General features: G+C 41.7%; 1 protein-coding gene across 1 annotated transcript; it reads right to left on the minus strand.

Moving 5' to 3' along the window:
* Positions 1–523: 523 nt before the first annotated feature.
* Positions 524–15,835, minus strand: jph2 (junctophilin 2). The gene is made up of 6 exons (XM_083894696.1): positions 15,005–15,835; positions 12,338–13,148; positions 5,692–5,810; positions 3,253–4,190; positions 2,211–2,311; positions 524–2,133 (listed from the first exon to the last, which is right to left on the minus strand). The coding sequence occupies exons 1-5, from the start codon at positions 15,381–15,383 to the stop codon at positions 2,231–2,233; spliced, it is 2,328 nt and encodes a 775-aa protein (XP_083750822.1). The 5' UTR covers positions 15,384–15,835; the 3' UTR covers positions 524–2,133; positions 2,211–2,230.
* Between the last annotated feature and the right edge of the window lie 2,338 nt (positions 15,836–18,173).

An 18,173-nucleotide genomic window follows, 5' to 3' on the forward strand; every position in this document is an offset into this window, starting at 1 on the left:
GAGCTTGGTGCCAGCCCCACCCATAACCGTTATGTGAAGGATGGTGGTGGATGTTTGAGAGTGAACTAAATTCAATTCTCACTTGATGCTGCTACTTTATTGATTAGCCACTTGGGGGCAGTGTTGTTCAGCAGATATTGGACCCACACCATGCTTCAGTTGCACAACACAGGTAGCCTGTGTTCACTGCTGAACGACTTCAGTGTCGATTTTTAAATGTGGCATGATCAGATTTCATTTATGCTAATTTAAGGTGTGATTTGTACGTTGAAAGAGCTGCCTGAGAAGAATCGAGACTTGACACTGGCCCGGTTTAATATAGAGCAGGAATAGGGAGTGGTATTCACTGGCTTGGCCCAGGGGAGAGAGATGCCTCCTGCTGGCGGACAGGTGGTGTTTAAAAATACTTGGTACTGCTCTTACAACACTGGGTTTCTTCTAGAAAATGAATGACCAATTTAGCAGTGTATAAAACAAATTTAGATCGACAACTTGACACAAGACGCCGTGATTCACCAAAAACAAACAAAACCACTCAAATGTTAAAGGTTTTTATTTAATCGTAGTTCTCTTGGCCAGATTTGTCGACACAAATTCAGAAATATTTATTTTTTTAATCTAGATTTATGCAATAAACTGGACAAGGCTTCTACAGTATGATCACTAGCTGCACTTATTATTGTGTTTATTTGACAATTTGGTCAATATTCTTTTTTTCATGAGACTAAAATTAGATTGGAAAAAAAGGTGCAGCATTTTTTGATTGTGCATTTCCCTTTAATTGCATAAAAACAATCCATAATCAGTGGTCTGTGTGTTCATTAGCAAACTCAAAGGCAAAACGAATTAAGCTAAAAACCTTTCTTCTTAAAAGCCAACGGCACATCTGGAGAATGCTTCTCTGAATATAAGACAGATAGTTAAAATCATTCAATATTTCTCACGGACTCTTGGGAAATAAATACATTTAGAACTGCGTACTAGTACAACGTGTTTTTGAATGCTGAAAAGATTTGCACATCGAAACGGTACAAAAACGGAGATCCATACACACACAAAGTGCCCTCATGCATACAAAAGTTGAACTAATGTTTGGCTGTGAAGCACAAGGCCCTGAATACAGTGCAGTGGAGGCATTTTCCATACTTGCACACGCATGACAATGTGAACTACTGCTGCTACTTATGACTATGAGTAAACATACTACAACGTACTTTGATTGCCTTCATGTCCTGCTTGCTTATTCTATTACAAAACGTACGCAATTCTCATTTCCAACCGCCTAGGTGCTAAACAGATGTGCGTGACAAACGCCAGTTCATACATAAAAGCAGTGCGACTCGGTTGCTTCCTCTTCCCTTCTCAATTCAGCTCGATCAGCTCCAAAGCCAAAGTAGCAGAGTGATGCAGTGGAAACGCAACATTTCACATTGTTGAACTCCATACAGATTTCGCGGGGATGCATCGACCTCATGATGCTTTGGAGTCTTTCTTAAGACAAGTCAAGAGCAAGAAGGTGAAATCAACAGTGTTACAGAACTTTTGATTACACACACATACACATGCACACACACACACATACCCAAGCTTTGGACATTGCAGATAATGAAAGCAATGATATTAACAGTTATCGCTCACCGCTCCTTCACGTCTGCTGCAGCGTAAGGCACAGTGGAGAGAATATTAAGTCTTTTGATCAAATGTCCTTCAGCCTACAATGTACAAATGAGTTGTGACAGACAAAATGATCTGCTGAGAGTCAGCAGCCAGTGTGTGCCAACCACGCACAGTCTATGGTGCCCAAGTAAGGATGAAGTGAAAAGCTTTTTAAAGAAAAGTGCAAGCACCAAGACATTTGCTCCACCTCCCTCCACACTTTAACATACACATGTCACGTCCAGATGTACTGAATCATCTCAGTCAATTCAACATCCACCAGTTCCTATGAAACCACCGGAGAGAAGTCAGATCCTCACACAGTCACACCAACAAAAAACCTTCAGAAGAGCTGTGGGCTGCCTGTGTGAACCACCGCCGTCTGGCTCCTCCCCCTTAGCGGCCTCTTTCAATCTGTAGTCCTCTCTGTGGAGGAGGGGAAACATCTCGCCATCCCTCTCCAACGCTGCTGGTGACCTGGTAGCAAAACAACACTCGTCTTTGATACGGAGACTTAAGCAGATGGTCAGAAACGCCACGCAACTGTAGATTACCTGAGGTGACAGAAAAGGTCTCATGACAAAATGTGTACGAAGAGAATGGCCAGGCCGATGTTGAGCAGGATGACCATGCAGATCATGATGGTGTTTGGGCCCTGGGATGACAAGGAAAAGCACACAAAAAAGTAAAAACGAATCAGTATCACATAATAACGTGAAAAGTTGCACATTATAACATGATAAATGATTTCACAGCATTTCATATTATAACGAAAATGACAAAGAATGACAGAGTTCATGTTTGAAAAGAGAAGTTGGGTTGGGAAGTCGTAGTTGGCCTCCAGGGGGCGACTCCACTGGTTGCAAAAATAACTGTGTTTGAACAGAAGACTGTTGTATTGAACTGGAGTGATACATCATTTTCTGAGGAATCATGTTTTGTAGTTTTTACAGGAAAATAAATGACAAAACAAGACACATATGAGTGGACTCCAGTGTGATTGACACTACCTGGTCTGTCTGTGAATTTCCAGGTGCAAAAACTGTCACAGTGCCAATCAAATCTCAAATGTCATGTAATTTTTTCTAGTGTAGCTGTAATACGCTTTTATAGTTTTACACCACTTGTGAAATGATGTCACAATGCAACAGGACAGCTTAGAAATTTAACTGCACTATTGCTTCACACAGATGAGACTGTGTGTGTGTGTGTGTTTTTTTTAAATACCATACTGTGACTGTGCATCATGCCAGCAGCTCTGTGGGCCAGTGCTTTGGCTAAAACAATGGGACTTAGAGCTAAACAATGACATAAGAACTCTAACATGCTCCCAGATTTAGCATGCTGATTCCGTTTTCCATGTTTCCCACATCTTAGGTTTGGCATTTTGTCAAAGTATTGCCAACACGTACACTATTTAAGGAATATGTATTTGTTTTTGAGGTATGCATTTCATTTTTAAAGGTATTTCATTGTTTCTAACACACATAAATATTGTTTATTTAACAAAATAAACCAAACAAAGCCACTGAGAGGCTACCATTACAACAGTCAGACAAACTTTTCATATTGGATTAAACATATCCACCGTCTTACCTCCTGCTCAAAAGACTCTGGGGTCACATCACGACTTTGAGTCGACACAAGCGCCTTCAGTCGAGCTTCGGGCTTTGGAGCTGATTTGGCAACAATGGCTTTGGCTTCCACTTGCTTTGGTACTGTTTTAGGTTCAAGAATGGCTGGAGGTTTTGGGGCCGGAGCTGGACTGGGTTGTCGTTTCAGTGATGGCTTTGTCTCTGCTTTGCTGTACATCCTGCTCACCTCCCTGGACTCGGCTGGTTTCTCAGAGAAGTAGGGCACACGTTCGTGGACTGATGGAGCTTTTTCAGTCTTAAGCTCTGCGGTTTTGGGCTCAGAGGTGACAGCATTTGGCAATTTGGGCACTTTGGACGAGGGGTGCGGTGCTGCTGCTTCTTCTTCTTCTTCTTCTTCATCTTGAGAGATGAGGCTATTCCTTACAAGGGCAGCAGCAGTGGGCGGGACATCTGGAGCTTTTGACTCGGATTCAAACTTCTGAAGGGGCTTGATCTCCAGGTCAGAGCCTTGCTCGTTCTTGTTGCTGTGACGGCTGGGGGACCGAGAGGGGCCACGACTGCTGGGGGCCTCTCCTCCTTCGGCTGCAGCTGAGGTGGAAGCAGAGATGGCGGTTGAAGGAGTGGTGGGGCGACTACTGGGTTTGCTGTTGGGTTTGCTGCTTCCCTTACTGCCACCAACTTTACTGGTTTTGTCCTCGTTCCAGCTTCTGGGACGAAGGAGTTTCGGGTCCTCCTTGCTGGTGATGCCCGGGCTGGGGGACGGGGTGCGGCCCGGGGATGAGCCAACCATGAGGTTGTCCAGTTCATTCATGAGTGGGCTTTCAGGTGGTGTGGGCAGGGGTTCCTCCTCAGCCAACAGTGGCTCGTGCATGACAGTGTCTATGTTCTCACCGCCCTCCATGGCCTCCTGCAACACCCTCTTCTTCAGATACTCAGGACCTGTGTGTAAGACAGTTTCAATTTACTTTTCATCAATAGTAATAATAACCACTGTGTTGTCGAGTATGTGATCTCGTGAACATTTTTAAAATAACCGTAAAAACACAATATTTTCTCAGAGTAATGTTCTTCTCCAAGTACAAGACTGTTCAGTCAACTCTCTCTAACAATCAGTTAGAATAGCAAAATAACCACAAGCGGCCTTTTAAAGGAAACTATGATCCCCAAACTAACAAAGCAGACTGACTACACTGACTATTATTTACTGACTAAATATTTGAATAATTACACTTTCCATATTTCAATGCCACTGCATGTAAGAGGGAACATGTGTAAAATACTACAGGAAAACAAAACAAAAACATGCAAATTACAGATTCTTATTAAAAATAAAAAAATATTTTATAATATAATTTTTTTTTTTTTTTAGAACTATAGGTCTGGTTTATTCCTATTTTAAGATGTTACCACCAATGCTATAAATGAAAGTGAGCTTCTTCTGCTTAAATACTTAAAAATGTGTTCATGTTAAAGATATTGTATGTTACCGTAAAAGGAGAAACAAAAATCAAAACATCTATTTATTTACATATTTAATCTATACTAAAATAACTCTGGACACAACGGCCTACTTCAATCATTGGTTTTCAAAGAGTAAAGAAAAGTCTGTTTCTTTCTTTCTTTATTTATTTTACATTTCAGGGCTGCACCATTGTTTTTTCCAGTGAAAATAAACCAAATGGTGCACATACTGACACTTGATGAACGTTTATGTTGCCATCTCCTTGGTGAGAGATCGTTCAGTAAAGAATGCATAGCAGAACTCAAGCCCGGGCGTATTCTTTATAGCGTCAGTCAGAGATAAGGTGGTCAGAGACTCAGAAAGCTGCATCCAATCCAATCCAACTTTATTTATAAAGCACTTTAAAAACAACAACGGCTGAATCAAAAGGATGCCGTACATCAGAGATAAATTACGTGCGTATCTAACATGCTGTGGAAGATTGTTCCAAAAGCTCTGGCACCCTGCAATCTTCTGTCTATATGTAGGTATCTGTACGGTCAGCTGACCTCAGAGACCGGGCAGGAGTGTAAAGTGGATGATTTTCGGTGTCTGTGTCTGATTCCCCTAAAAAAAAAAGGGCTGCGGTGCTGGTGTGTGAAAGTGTGTTGCCAGACTTGATGTGAAACTGATAAGATCCCTTCAGCACAGTGAGAAGTTCCTTTTTTTAGACTTTCACATGCAACTAATCTGTGTTCTAACTATCTACAAGCACAAGTTGGGCGTTTGAACATGGAACAAATTATTGATTTGTGTACTATTGTTATCCACAATATGAAAATGAAGTGAGAAATGTTATTTTCTTTCATGTCATTGAAAACAAAACATCTTTTAACTGCGAATATAAAATCATATCACCACATAGTTGTGAGAATACTTTAAAGGCACTGCTATATATGCTTTTAACTTGAAGTGTCTGAAGTTCCGATTTCCACTGACCTGGCTGGTAGAAAGAAGGCGAGAGCTCTTTGGCAACCAGCCTGGCAATGCTGGACTCACTGTTGGAGGCATGAGCTGCTTGTTCAGCTGCGTCTGACTTGGCTTTTGCGTGGGTTGTCCTGCAGAGGAACGACACGCAAAACACACAGTAAGAGAAACATCACAACTGCAACAACCAAATTGGTGGCATTTTAATTTGAGCATTAAATATCGTACATGTACGCTACATTACATTACACTCACAAAAGCTGAAAGGGATACTTCACCGATTTGAATGTGGCTTTGTATTGCGAGAATAGCAGTAGTATTTTTTTAGAAAATGTATTTCCCTCCCTCAGTTTTTCCCTGACTTGTAAAAAAAATCTGTTTTCCCTTATCCAAATGTGCCCTACTGTGAGTCAAATGATGCGTTTTGCATCACAGTAGGGCAAATTTTGAAAATGGAAAACAGTTTTTTTCAGTGAAAAACTGAGGGAGGTCTCATAAAATATGTTTGTACTTTTACACGATGTGTTAGACACAATATGATGTCATTATATCATAAGCCTGATTACTGTTTTAATTCCCTTTGTCCTTATTCCTGACCTTTCCGAATCAATTTAACGCAGGGTTTTGAATGATGGCTTCAGACAGTTCTGACAAAAATATCAGAGCACAGAGCCTGAAGGCCAGGGAGGCCTGTCTGCTGGTCATGTGGTCAGTTAGTATTATTAGCAAACAAGAGAGGAGGATTTTTTTTCTTCTGTTGTGTGATTGTTGGCAAGTTACTGAGGTCCTATCATCGTACATGAATCAGCCTGACAACAAGAGATACAGCTGCTATAGAAACGTTTTGCACAAATAGTTTTTGATTCCTTTTGGTGAAATTCCTCAGAAATCCAGATTTAGTTTTAAATATATACGTCTCAAGTTTAAGTTTCAAACATTGACGAACATACAACATTAACACATGTAGGCTTATAAACATGGCATGACTGGTACAAAAAGAGGAATTCATCTTTAGGGAAACCAATATAGAATTGGTGTATAATGGTAGTAGTTTAAATGGAATGGAAACAGAAACAGATTTTAAAAGTGTTAGTCTCACAGACCAGTCGTGAAACCTCAAATTGACTGACGTCATGCCAGTTTTGTGTGAAATTAGGATGTTAATCACCGCACATCACCTGCAACCAGACACCTATTGGATGATACTAGCTGTCAATCACACTGGTGTCCACACAGACGTCATGTTTTATCATCTATTTTCTTCTAAAAACATGTAGTTTCTCACATTTTGTTCCCCGTATGAGGCTTTTTGTGGAGTTTCTTGTCACTCAGCGTGAGGGTCTAAGGATAGAGGGTGTTACTGTCTGTAGAGACTGTAAAGCCCTTTGAGGGAACTTGAGTTGGTGTTGTTGGGCTATACTGTATATATATACATATATATATACATATATATATAAAATTGACTTGACTTTACATCATTTACAAACTTGACATCATGTTTCTATTGAAGAAGAACTTAAATTAATTAGCAACTGAAAACCATTAACTCCTCAGGAAAATATTTGATGCTACTTTCCACCCACTTTCCTCCACGTCTATGGTTTCAAACATTATTCCTTACACTCCAGAATACCCAGACAAGTACAGGGATATCAGTGCCACGTTTCACAGCAGTCCAGTCAATAGCTATTGATACTTTCACTAAGATGTCGCCCTCCTCCAGGGTAAGAACTCAATATGTAGTCCATGAACACAATCAGTATAGGTCTCATCCTTTTGAGGGTGATGAATGTCGTTTCTGAGGGTCACACCGGTTCAACCAATAGTTATTATAATATTTCAGTCTTGATCAAAGCAGAACTATCACGCCAACACCGCTATCTAGACCCAGAGAATTCAAGGCTGCCGCTTCTTCGTTCCACTTTAACCGGAAGAATAACTGATTGTGATTACTCTGTGGATACTTGACATTCTGTAACTTTACCCTGAGCTGAAAATAGCCTCCTGGTCCACTTGAAGACTTAGCAGTGAAGTTGCTTCCCACCGGGACAATTAGAGGCTCCTGGGGTTCTCAGTTAGACCCAGTTGAGTTCCACCTGTCTACACACAGTCAGCACCTCCTCTTCTAAGAATGCCTATGCCTGTGCTCTCTCAAACTCACGCATTCATAATTAGACTGAAACAATAATTAATCATAACAGCAGCAGCAGCTGCAAAAGACGACGCGTCAGGATAAGGGGGAAAAAAGGTGATTTAAAATGAACGTGTTATGGTTCACGCTGCCAGACAGACTGGTTTGAGTTTTTCAGAAAATATCCAGTGAGCAGCAATTCTAGTCAGAAGTCACCAATAACCCAAAATGAGTGCATATATGCTGAACTTGAATCTATACTAATAGATCTGCCATGTCCCGTTCATGGGTCGATGCTTTCTTCAGTGTAAGAGTCTCCACGTGAGAAGCCTTGGAGGGTAAATGAGCGTTCACATCGAGCATAACCCTTCCATTCTGCATCGATGACAAATATCTTACAGTATTATCGCCTTCTGAAAATCATCACTGTGACTATACAGCACATTTGACCCAGGAATCAAAGTCATTACTATTAGCGGGTTTCTATCTAGTGTGAAAGGAGGTTTAAAGGGGGATATGTCATTTGAAATATTGGCTTTACTGATAATAGTACAGACAGTGTCATCGCAATTTTAATTTTAATTTACAGCCTGCCAATTCTGATTATTCTGATTTATGCTGTAAAGGAAAAGAGCTATAAGACTATTTTATACCCCTTTTAAACTATAGCTGCACATTTTACATATACATTTTAAATGTTAAACCAAAACCCACAACACAACACCAACTCTAACCTGTGTGTCCTTGGTATCTTTCAATTGTGACGCCCAGGAAAAGCTAAGTGTTAGCACTTCCACTAATCCAACCTTTTACATAGAAGCAGTGATGTGATCAGTTGTTACCAGAAAAAACATGGATTTGCATATAGTTCTTCTAGTCTTAGACATTAGGAACATATATGTTATAGTAGAACAAAAGGGCTTAAAGGTGCCATATGTAAGAATGTGGCCAAAAACAGTTACTACATTGAAATTCAAAATACCAAGGTCTTTTATGTTTAGTTTTCTGACGTAACTGGCAACCCATGGTTGCTCGGCAGCTGAGACTCTACTGACTGCAATGATTGGTCGACGGCGGTAGGTGGCGCCACATGCCAAAACATGATTTCAAAACATAAACATGATTTGCAGTCTGCAAAATATATTTTTTTTTAATGCAAATTTTGTCTGTACTGTTGTTGTTGGTGAGTTCAGTTTGTTATATGAACATTATTCCCGAGTCTCTGTGACATATTAGGAGGATTTTATGGCCAGTTGCTTTAGATTTATTACATAATGCACCTTTAATTAAAGCAGTTGCCAGAGTGATCCTTTGTAATGCGCTTTTAATGCACATTTTTGATTTGCATATAAAAAACATGAAACAGGAAAGACAGAGTGTCAAAGAGAGACGAAGACGAGGCTGACGACGGAAAAACACAACATTGCTCCACAAGTGCAAGAAGTAAACTACAACAACAGAAGGGAAGCAGCTACAAAATGCCACCGTGTAGCGACAGGTTCTCGCTATCGTCGTAAGTTCTCACAAATGTTACTCAAATCTGAGAGATTCATCTCAACGGAAACCAGGTTAGTGTCGGTTTCCCACTGTTTCTCTGTAACATGACATTTGACGCTGTGACCTAAATAACCCTCGTGCTTTAAGGGCTGCCTTTAAGGAGTTGTCTGTTGTACTCATGAGGACACATGAGAGATCCGCTGCAGAAAGGGACTGAGCCTCTGAGTCTCTAACACCCAAAGATACAACATCGCATAATATAAATCGTCATGTAACACGAATCCCGTTGCAATAGAAGTCTTCCTTTTCACGGGAGCTTGGCTGGAATGTTGTTTTGTAACCACTTGTTTCTTGTCACACTGGCGTTGTCGTGGCAAGAGATACTATGTCATTCTGGCATGTGCCACTGGATCTTCGTCGAGGGTACTTGTGTGTGTGTGAGAGTGTGAAACGTGTAAAAAAAGAATCAAATACACATCCAGGTAAACACATTATGGTCACACATGTCATGTTATTTTCCATTAAATAAGACACTTAATTTGTTAGTTAAAACAGGCGGCACATAGTCCCACACTGAAGTCATAATGAACTTTGTTTACTAGTGTTGCGACTGGCTGATCGCTCAGCGGCACAAAATGCTCGTATCAGCAGTACAGTATGTAACCCAAGCTGCACAACTAAAGCTAGGTGTGGTGCATATATACACTAGCCCTTTATGCCCAAACATTTGCTTATGAGCTGTGTCATATTTATATCCTTGGAACCATTTGACACCGCTGCTGACGCAAGATGGACCGAGAGTTGTGATCTCAAAGCGTTGCTGTCAAAAAGAGGGGCTGAAGATCACAGTGGGTGACAGAAACAGAAAGAAGTCGGCGGGGCAGACTGTTGTTTTTATTTTCGAGGCGTTTGCTACTTCGGACACGCTTGTGTTGTTCTGCAACTGGTGAAATAAAAGCCGTGAGAAGAAGCAAAGAAAGAGCCAGTGCAATTCAGAGTAAAGAAAACAGGCTGGGGGTGTGTTTTTGACAAGGCAGGAAAGATGGAGGTTTGAAAGCAAGGGGAGGAGGAGGAGGGGGGGGTAATCAGCTGTTACATTCCCCTGTGATTGTGATACAGCATGAGTGTGCCTGTCCATATTTAGTCAGGGCTCCTCTGTGACCACAGATCCCCTGCATGTGTGCGTCATTTACACCGTGTCCTGCCACACAGGTCCTCCTCCAGACGCCCGTCTGCCAGCTCCACGCAGCAGAACAATGTCCACGGAGCGTCTGAATGCCAGCGAACGTTGAACTAACTGTACTTGAGAAGAGGCCTGGTCTGGCATCCCGCATATTTTTAACTCTCAACTCTGTTGCCAGGGGATCATAAGCCGAGGGAAACCACTGCCAGGAACAGATGTGTCACGTGACATGTCGCCACTGGTTATACAATAATGGATTTAAATCGTATATGTTTTTGGGGGCCACTTCACAACAGCCCGGTTTTTTTAGTTGTCATCGTGGCAACTTCGGCAAAAGAACCAATATGACCATGTAAAAACACAGAATTACAAGAAAAATCTCTCCTGAAATATCATTAATTAAAGAATGAAATGTCCTTTTAATTGAATATGTGTCCAGTGAGTTGCTCGACAGACTTTAAACTTAGCAGCTGACTCACGAAGGGCACCAGTGCAGTGCAGACTTTGGCATAGCGGATAAGAAATACAGGCAATATCGGAAAAAACAGGGTACTTCACTAGTTTTAGTTATACTAAGTGTTTGCTTGCTTTCATTAGCGCCTCTTTTGCAGTGGATATGCTGTAGGTGAACTTAAAGCATTGATATGATGCACACCAGCCCATAACTCGCATATACTGCTTATCCTCAGAACACAATATTTAGATTTCGATCTGCTGGGCCGAGGCTCTGCAGTCCATCAGCGCACGTCTCCCTGCTGTAAACACAACGCTTGTTTCAAGCGCTGAAGGCGACTGTGGACAAAAACACCACCGCCTTGTACGGTCAAAGACAAAGTGAAGTTCACGTGCACTTGTCCTACTTTTGTTGTCTGTTATTGGTGCTTTGAGTTTTGGTTATTGTTTTCTTTCTTAGAGTTGTCCTGTTTTCTGTTCACTGATGTACAGTAAACTGACACATCATGACATGGACCAAGTAGACCTGTGAGGGTGAAATCAGCCTCTCAGCTTCAGCTGAACACAGTGCGGCTTTAAAACTCCAGTCCAGCCTTTGTTAGAGTTAGCAACAGAGGTGCAGCTTGTATTATTTCCAGCGTGTGATTTTAAATTCCTGTGGTTCAGCCAATGTCACTCCAACCTGTGACTTTAGCCTTTGTAAAATCTAATGGCACGTTTCCACGATACAGTTCGTCACAGCTTGACTCTACACAGTTTGTGTATCAGGCACGTTGTTTTTCCATTACATTGGTACCTCATCAACGTGGACAGGGTTCTTTTAAATGCAACACGCACAAACTAGTACACTGTTGTCAATGCACTGAATCATTAGAATCAGTTAATTTAAAAGATGAGTTCGGTACCTCCTGCCTGACTGAACTAAAATATGGTTGAATGGGTTGTGATTGGGCTCACGGTCGCAGGCTTTCAGCAATACACCAGACTCCTCTGTTAAATATTGAGGTTTTACAAATGTCCTTGCTAAATGTTGGAGATTAACGCATGTTTTCAGGATTTTTAAGTCTTTTTAACTGCATCAACAGTTGCTCTGTTTGATTCCTGTGAACGGACGTCGGTCTCATGACTCTTCCAGTGACGACACTCTTTGACCAATCAGAGGCCGACAGTCTGTCGACGTCACATTTTAGTATCGGCTCAGCTCGCTTGGAACCTCACCAGATCAGTCACTAACAATAATCGCGAGGTGCCAAGTACCTATCCTAATGGAAAAGCAAAAAGCTGAGCTGAGCCGTCGTGCACTGTATCGTGGGAAAATAAGAGACGCTTTATCTTTCTCAACACAGAGGAACAAAATCAAACTTCTCTCAAACTCTCCTCTCGACTCCTCTTACCTGGAAGCTGCGATCTCTGCCTTCTGCTTGCCGATGGCTGCAGCCCTCTGAGCTCCCTCCACTGCTCGCTCCACCTTGTGCTTGATCTTGGTTCCCCTCAGCTGGATCACCCTCTTCTTCATGGCCTTCACCAGCATGTTGTTCATGTACTTGCCCTCCTCTTTGCCTCCCTCTGCGAAGGTGGTGCATCCGTATCCGTGTCTCTGGTTGTTCAGCCACTCGCCCTCGTACTTCAGCCCGCTTGACCTTTCACTTATTCCATATCCCGAGCGCTTGTCGTTCTTCCACTCGCCCAGGTAGACCTCTGTGGTGGTGGCGTCGATGTCGGCCTCCACGGGAAAGTCCTCGGCTCCAGCCAGGCTCTCGTCCACGCTGATGGTGGAGTTGGTGTCACTGGCGTTGGAGCTGAGAGCCGATTCTGTCCTCAGGAAGCTGATCTTGCTCTTCTGGCTGGACAGTGAGGTGCTCGAGTCTGATTTCTTCAGCTTACCCAGCAGAGCACTCCTGCTGAACAGGCCCCTCTTCTTGGGTTTTACCGCGTCTGGATCCACCTGCAGGGTGAGGGCGAAGCCTCCGCGGGATGGTCCCAGCTGAGTAGGGGTGGCGACGGGTGTCTCCTCGCCCGAGGCATTGGTGGTGGTGATGATGGGGATGTCTTGCTGCAGGACGGTGCCATTGCTGTGTTCACTGCGGAGGGAAGTCAAGGAGGTACGCAGAGGGGAGCGGACAACTGCTGCCATGCCATAGGGGACGCTCTGACGAACACCGTAGCCATGCCGCATCCCTCCAGTGAACTGACCCTGGAACGTACCTTTAAAAAAAGCCACAGGCCAAACATCAGAGGTTGCTAGTGTTGCCGTCAATGTCAGTCTGTCTGTTGTTCATTCCACGACTTACTTGTCTAGACTGAAATAGCGTGTGTTGCCTTTGTAATGTTCCTGATTCCCAGAGGAGGAATCTGACTGACTCTGATGATCGAGCAGCAAAACATTTTTCAATGACTGAGTGAAATATCTCTACTGAAAATACAGGGCACTAAGTGTGTTTGATAAGACCCCATGCTGTATTTGGTGATTTCTCAGACGTTCATGTTATTATTTTAGGCAACATGACAATAAAATGTGTTCAATAGTTTGATCTAAGGACTTAATATACTTTACTTTGGCATGGTGGCTCAGTAGTTAGCACTGTTGCCTCACAGCAAGAAGGTGCTGGGTTTGATTGCCAGTCTGGGACCTTGCCATATGGACTTTGCAAGTTCTCCCTCCTCTCCAGTTTCTTCCCACAGCGGCTCAGATCAACCCTCCACCTGACCTTGTCATTTTGTTGTGCAGTTTCTGTTGTATAATGACAATAAAGATCCTTTCCTTTCCTTTAGAGTCTGTTAGCATTTAGCTCTGCAGTGTCACAGAGCCCATAGCATGACATTTTTTGTGCAATCTACAGAGTGAAAATAGTTTGTTCCCAATTAAAAACTGCTCATACTTTTATTCCCGTCAGAATGTCATGGGTATCTTTAGTGTGAAAAGGCTCAGTCAGTAATGCCCTCGCTGACAAGCCATCTTGGCTTTTGGACTCATGCTAAAATTGACATGTGTGTGGATTATAGGGACTGCTAGGCCTCAGCCCGTGAGGCCAGGAGGGCACTGGACATGCGGGCTATTATTAAATCCTGACATCTGGTGCTATCACATCCCCCACCACACATCCACCAGACTGGACTGCAGGCTGATGAGTCAGCTGTTGAGGAGGGAAATGACTGCTCTTGTATAGGCACGATCAATTTCACTTGTGGAATATATTTAGTTTCCCCCACCGTGTTAAAATGGATGAATCTGAGGGCTCTCAGGTACCAACCAGAAGCTTCCATAGCTTTTAATCCAGGGATTAAAACCCAGGTGTGGTTCACTCAGTTTGAATGTACTTGAGTAACTTCATACTGCTACTTCCCCAGGGGGGAATGTTGGATTTTTTTCCTCATCTAGATTTATTTTAAAACATGAAATTGTCATTTACATAGAAAGTCTGATCAATTTGTGTATGTTTATGGATAAAAACAACAACATAGAAAGTAGTTAAAAACAGCTTAACCTTCACAAGCCACAGTATAGTATAATCTCAGTTTTATGGCCAATTCTGACGATATCATATATGATTTAGATGGAACATGGTGATGGATACTGGTTTTCTTTTTCTTTTGCTGCTTCCATACATTTAGATTTTGTACAGTACTTTAAAAAAAGACAACAACAACAAAAAAACTCCAGCATTCAAAGTCTAATGATTTATATATATTTGAACTTTACACGAGTAAATGATCTGAATAATTTCTTCCATTTTGTGCAGTTTAAATAATGGAAACATTCTTGTTTGGGGTTGTATTTCTCACAGGCTGTGAGCAGCTCTTGACTGACAGCAGCAGAGTGATAGTTTCTTCTGGTTTCACAGACATCAGAAGGATCCCCCCCCCCCCCATTTGTCCACCGATGGATATTGTAGTTTTAACTCCCTAAATTGGTGTTATAACTTAATACCTTAGCAACATATAAGTGATGGTGATTGTTTGCTTTTGGTCATTTAAGTATATGTGGTTCTACATTTAAACACATGCGCAATATGTTGAATGAAAGACCTCAGTAACTGCTTTTACGCACAGTCACCACTCACCTCCATCTGCGTATGTTTCTGTTCCATATCCATCCTGGATCCCATTATTCCAAGTTCCTTCAAACTTCGCTCCACTGCCCACGTTGATCCGGATGCCGTATCTTCCTTTGAAGCCATGAGTCCATTCCCCTCTGTAAATCCAGTGTCCTTTGGTTTCTACTCCCAGACCGTGACGCTTCCCCTGCGACCAGTACCCCTCGTAGGTGTTCCCACTGGGCCAGGTGTAAACTCCCACCACCTCGAAGCCGTAGTTCCAGGAGCCGGAGAACTCACCCTGGCCTTTGGGCCCGGTGCAGATGCCATGGCCGTGGGCTTTACCCCCCTCCCAACCTCCGCAGTAAGCTCCACCGTCGTCAAACTCAAAGCGACCTCCACTCATGCCTCACCGCGGCCAAATAACGCACCGGTCAGAAAGTACAGCTGCTTTTAGAGTGTTACCTGTTTGACCTCACCTCCACTTGACACCAACACCGACTCGAGAGAACCTCAGTACTCAACATGTGCGGGTTTCTTCTGCAGGAGGTGGATTGTGGGGTTTCTCAGCGTGTCCATGAGGCTCCAGGACGCACTTCACTCTTCTCACTAACTTTGATTTTGATCCAAATCACTCCAGTGTCCTCTCTTTGGTTTCGTCGGTTCCTCTCATTATCTTTCCCACAGATTGCCCTCCTACGGGGTAAATGAATTGACGCACAGTTTGGCGGCCAGTTATCGGTTATTAAGTCAAATTGTTTGTGAATGTATTTCATAAGCCAGGGATCTTACATGGCTTGTCCAGGTGGCCACAGAGAAAAGCCCCTCTCTCTCCCCCTGTGCCTGCCACCCAGCTATCCCCTGACAGTGGCTGCAGTTGGAACTATTTTAACAGACCTAACAAGGAACACACACACACACACACACACACACACACACACACACACACACACACACACACACACACACACACACACACACACACACACACACCCTTCCAAAAATACAACCCAATCCTTACTCTGTTGCCTGCAAGGAGTCTTGCCACTCGAAGACTGAAGTAAATGCCATTCAGCTCTCATTCTGTTCTCTACAGGTTTTTACTCTGCACCTACTGTTAAATAATCCACTTTATTCTCTATTGAGCTGTGAGGTTTGGTCAAAGAGATGCCAGAAAGTAGAAACAGCACAGTACAGTGACTACATGATTTATTTATTTGGTAACGCTTTCTTTTACAGTCCCCTAATTACCTGGTATTTAGCTGGTAAATTCATGGTAACACTAAAGTGTTGCTAGGTAATTACCAAGGGTAATAAGATCAGTAAATACAGTGAAACCGTTGCCAAAATACTGGGTAATGCACGGTAATGTACTCGGTAAGTAAAGTAAAACTGTACTGTAAAAGAAAGCCAAGCTTGTTTCCATGTAATTACACACATTTTTAGGGTTAGGTTTGTTAGATTACCCCTTGGGTAAATAGCTAGTAATTAGGGGACTGTAGGTACCTGCTTATTACCAGTTTATAACCCAATAATACACTTACATTTACCATAGTTTTGCCATAGTTTAGCTGTACATACCTTCTTATTAACAGCAGTAATAACACGCTATAATTAACTATATAGTTACCAGGTAAATGCCCAGTATTTTGGCAACAGTTTCACTGTATTTACTTTCTTATTACCATTGGTAATTACCTAGTAACACTTTGGTGTTACCATGAATTTACCAGGTAAATACCTGGTAATTAGGGGACTGTAAAAGAAAGCGTTACCATTTATTTTTGTTCCTGCAACTAACCAGCGTCTGAATGCTTTTTTGCTCTTTATTTCTAGGATCAGAATATTACAAATACAAATAGTCCAGATTATATATATATATATATATATATATATGATATCACATTACCACATCATAATCTTATTATGTTATTACTAAGGCATATATCTATTTATAACATTAAACTTACTTATTTTGGTTAATTGCTGTTTGTTGAAATGCTACCAGAGACTTCAAATACTACAATTATAAGCGATCATATATATTTTTTTTTTAAAGGTTTCACACTGATGAAATAATGTACATTTCAGATTTGATCACACCCAATCACTCGATATATATAGTTTATTATGTTACAGTGTAAATGGATCATGAGAACATACATCACGCCATTTAAACTAAAACAAAATATAAGAGGAAAATGACAGATTTATGTACAGAATGCACTATTTCACCACATATAGGCAACATGGTGGAAGAAAATCCTCTAAAAGTCCTCTGTCCAAAACATTACAAATGTACTAAGAATGAAAGCATAATGAAAGATTTGTGTCTCCTACATTCTAAAAAAGAGCTATTTCATTTTTGCGAAAAAAAACACCAACAGTCCAACTGTTGCATATGGTTGAAACAAATGTTGTTAAAGCTTTCTTTGTTGTGTCTTTAACTTATTTATAGAATGTATGAATTGTTATTTCAATTTTAATGTTGTTGTTTTTTGCTGTCTTTCTTCTTTTTTTCTGGATGAAAGTTTTGTTTATTATCATTTTGTATCAACACTTGTGTTACAGTGATATAATATGATTAATGCGAACGTTTCAAATAGATTTTTTTCCAGTAAGGGAGATACCACTATACTGCACTCCACTCTCTCTTTGCCCCCTCTGCTGGAAACCTCTGGTAAGTGCATCATAAATATTTCAATTTCCTACAAGTAATATTTTTTTATACGACTTTAACTCCAGTAGCTGCAGCTACTTTAGTTGTTTCTTATCACTTTGCCTATAGTTCAGACCAGTGGAGGTTTCCAGAGGTCAGACCCAGCACTCCCAGAAAAGTGACATCATGAATGTGAGCGGTTATGAGATGATCACTTCACTTTACTTGTGGAGAGTTCAGACGCTGGGCAGTAGAAGCTACCGAGGAAAAGGTCATAATAAAGTCTTCTGTGGTTCTAGAGGGAGCTACAGAAATCTGATTTATGGCCCAATATATTCTCACTTTGCTTTTTTTCCATGAAGTAGTTCATAACCTGACCTTTCTTTTAAACCAGCCTCAATTTATTTAAATGAAGTTAAAGGTCTGAACTGCCAACAGAAGAAACTGAGACCAAATAGACAGTTTTTTTTTGTTGTTGTTGTGAGGATCAGAGGAAATCACTGGTTTAAAAAGCCTGAAATAAAGACAAGTCAACAA

The sequence above is a fragment of the Microchirus variegatus genome (assembly GCF_963457635.1).
Source record: "Microchirus variegatus genome assembly, chromosome: 9".
Classification (NCBI taxonomy): domain Eukaryota; kingdom Metazoa; phylum Chordata; class Actinopteri; order Pleuronectiformes; family Soleidae; genus Microchirus; species Microchirus variegatus.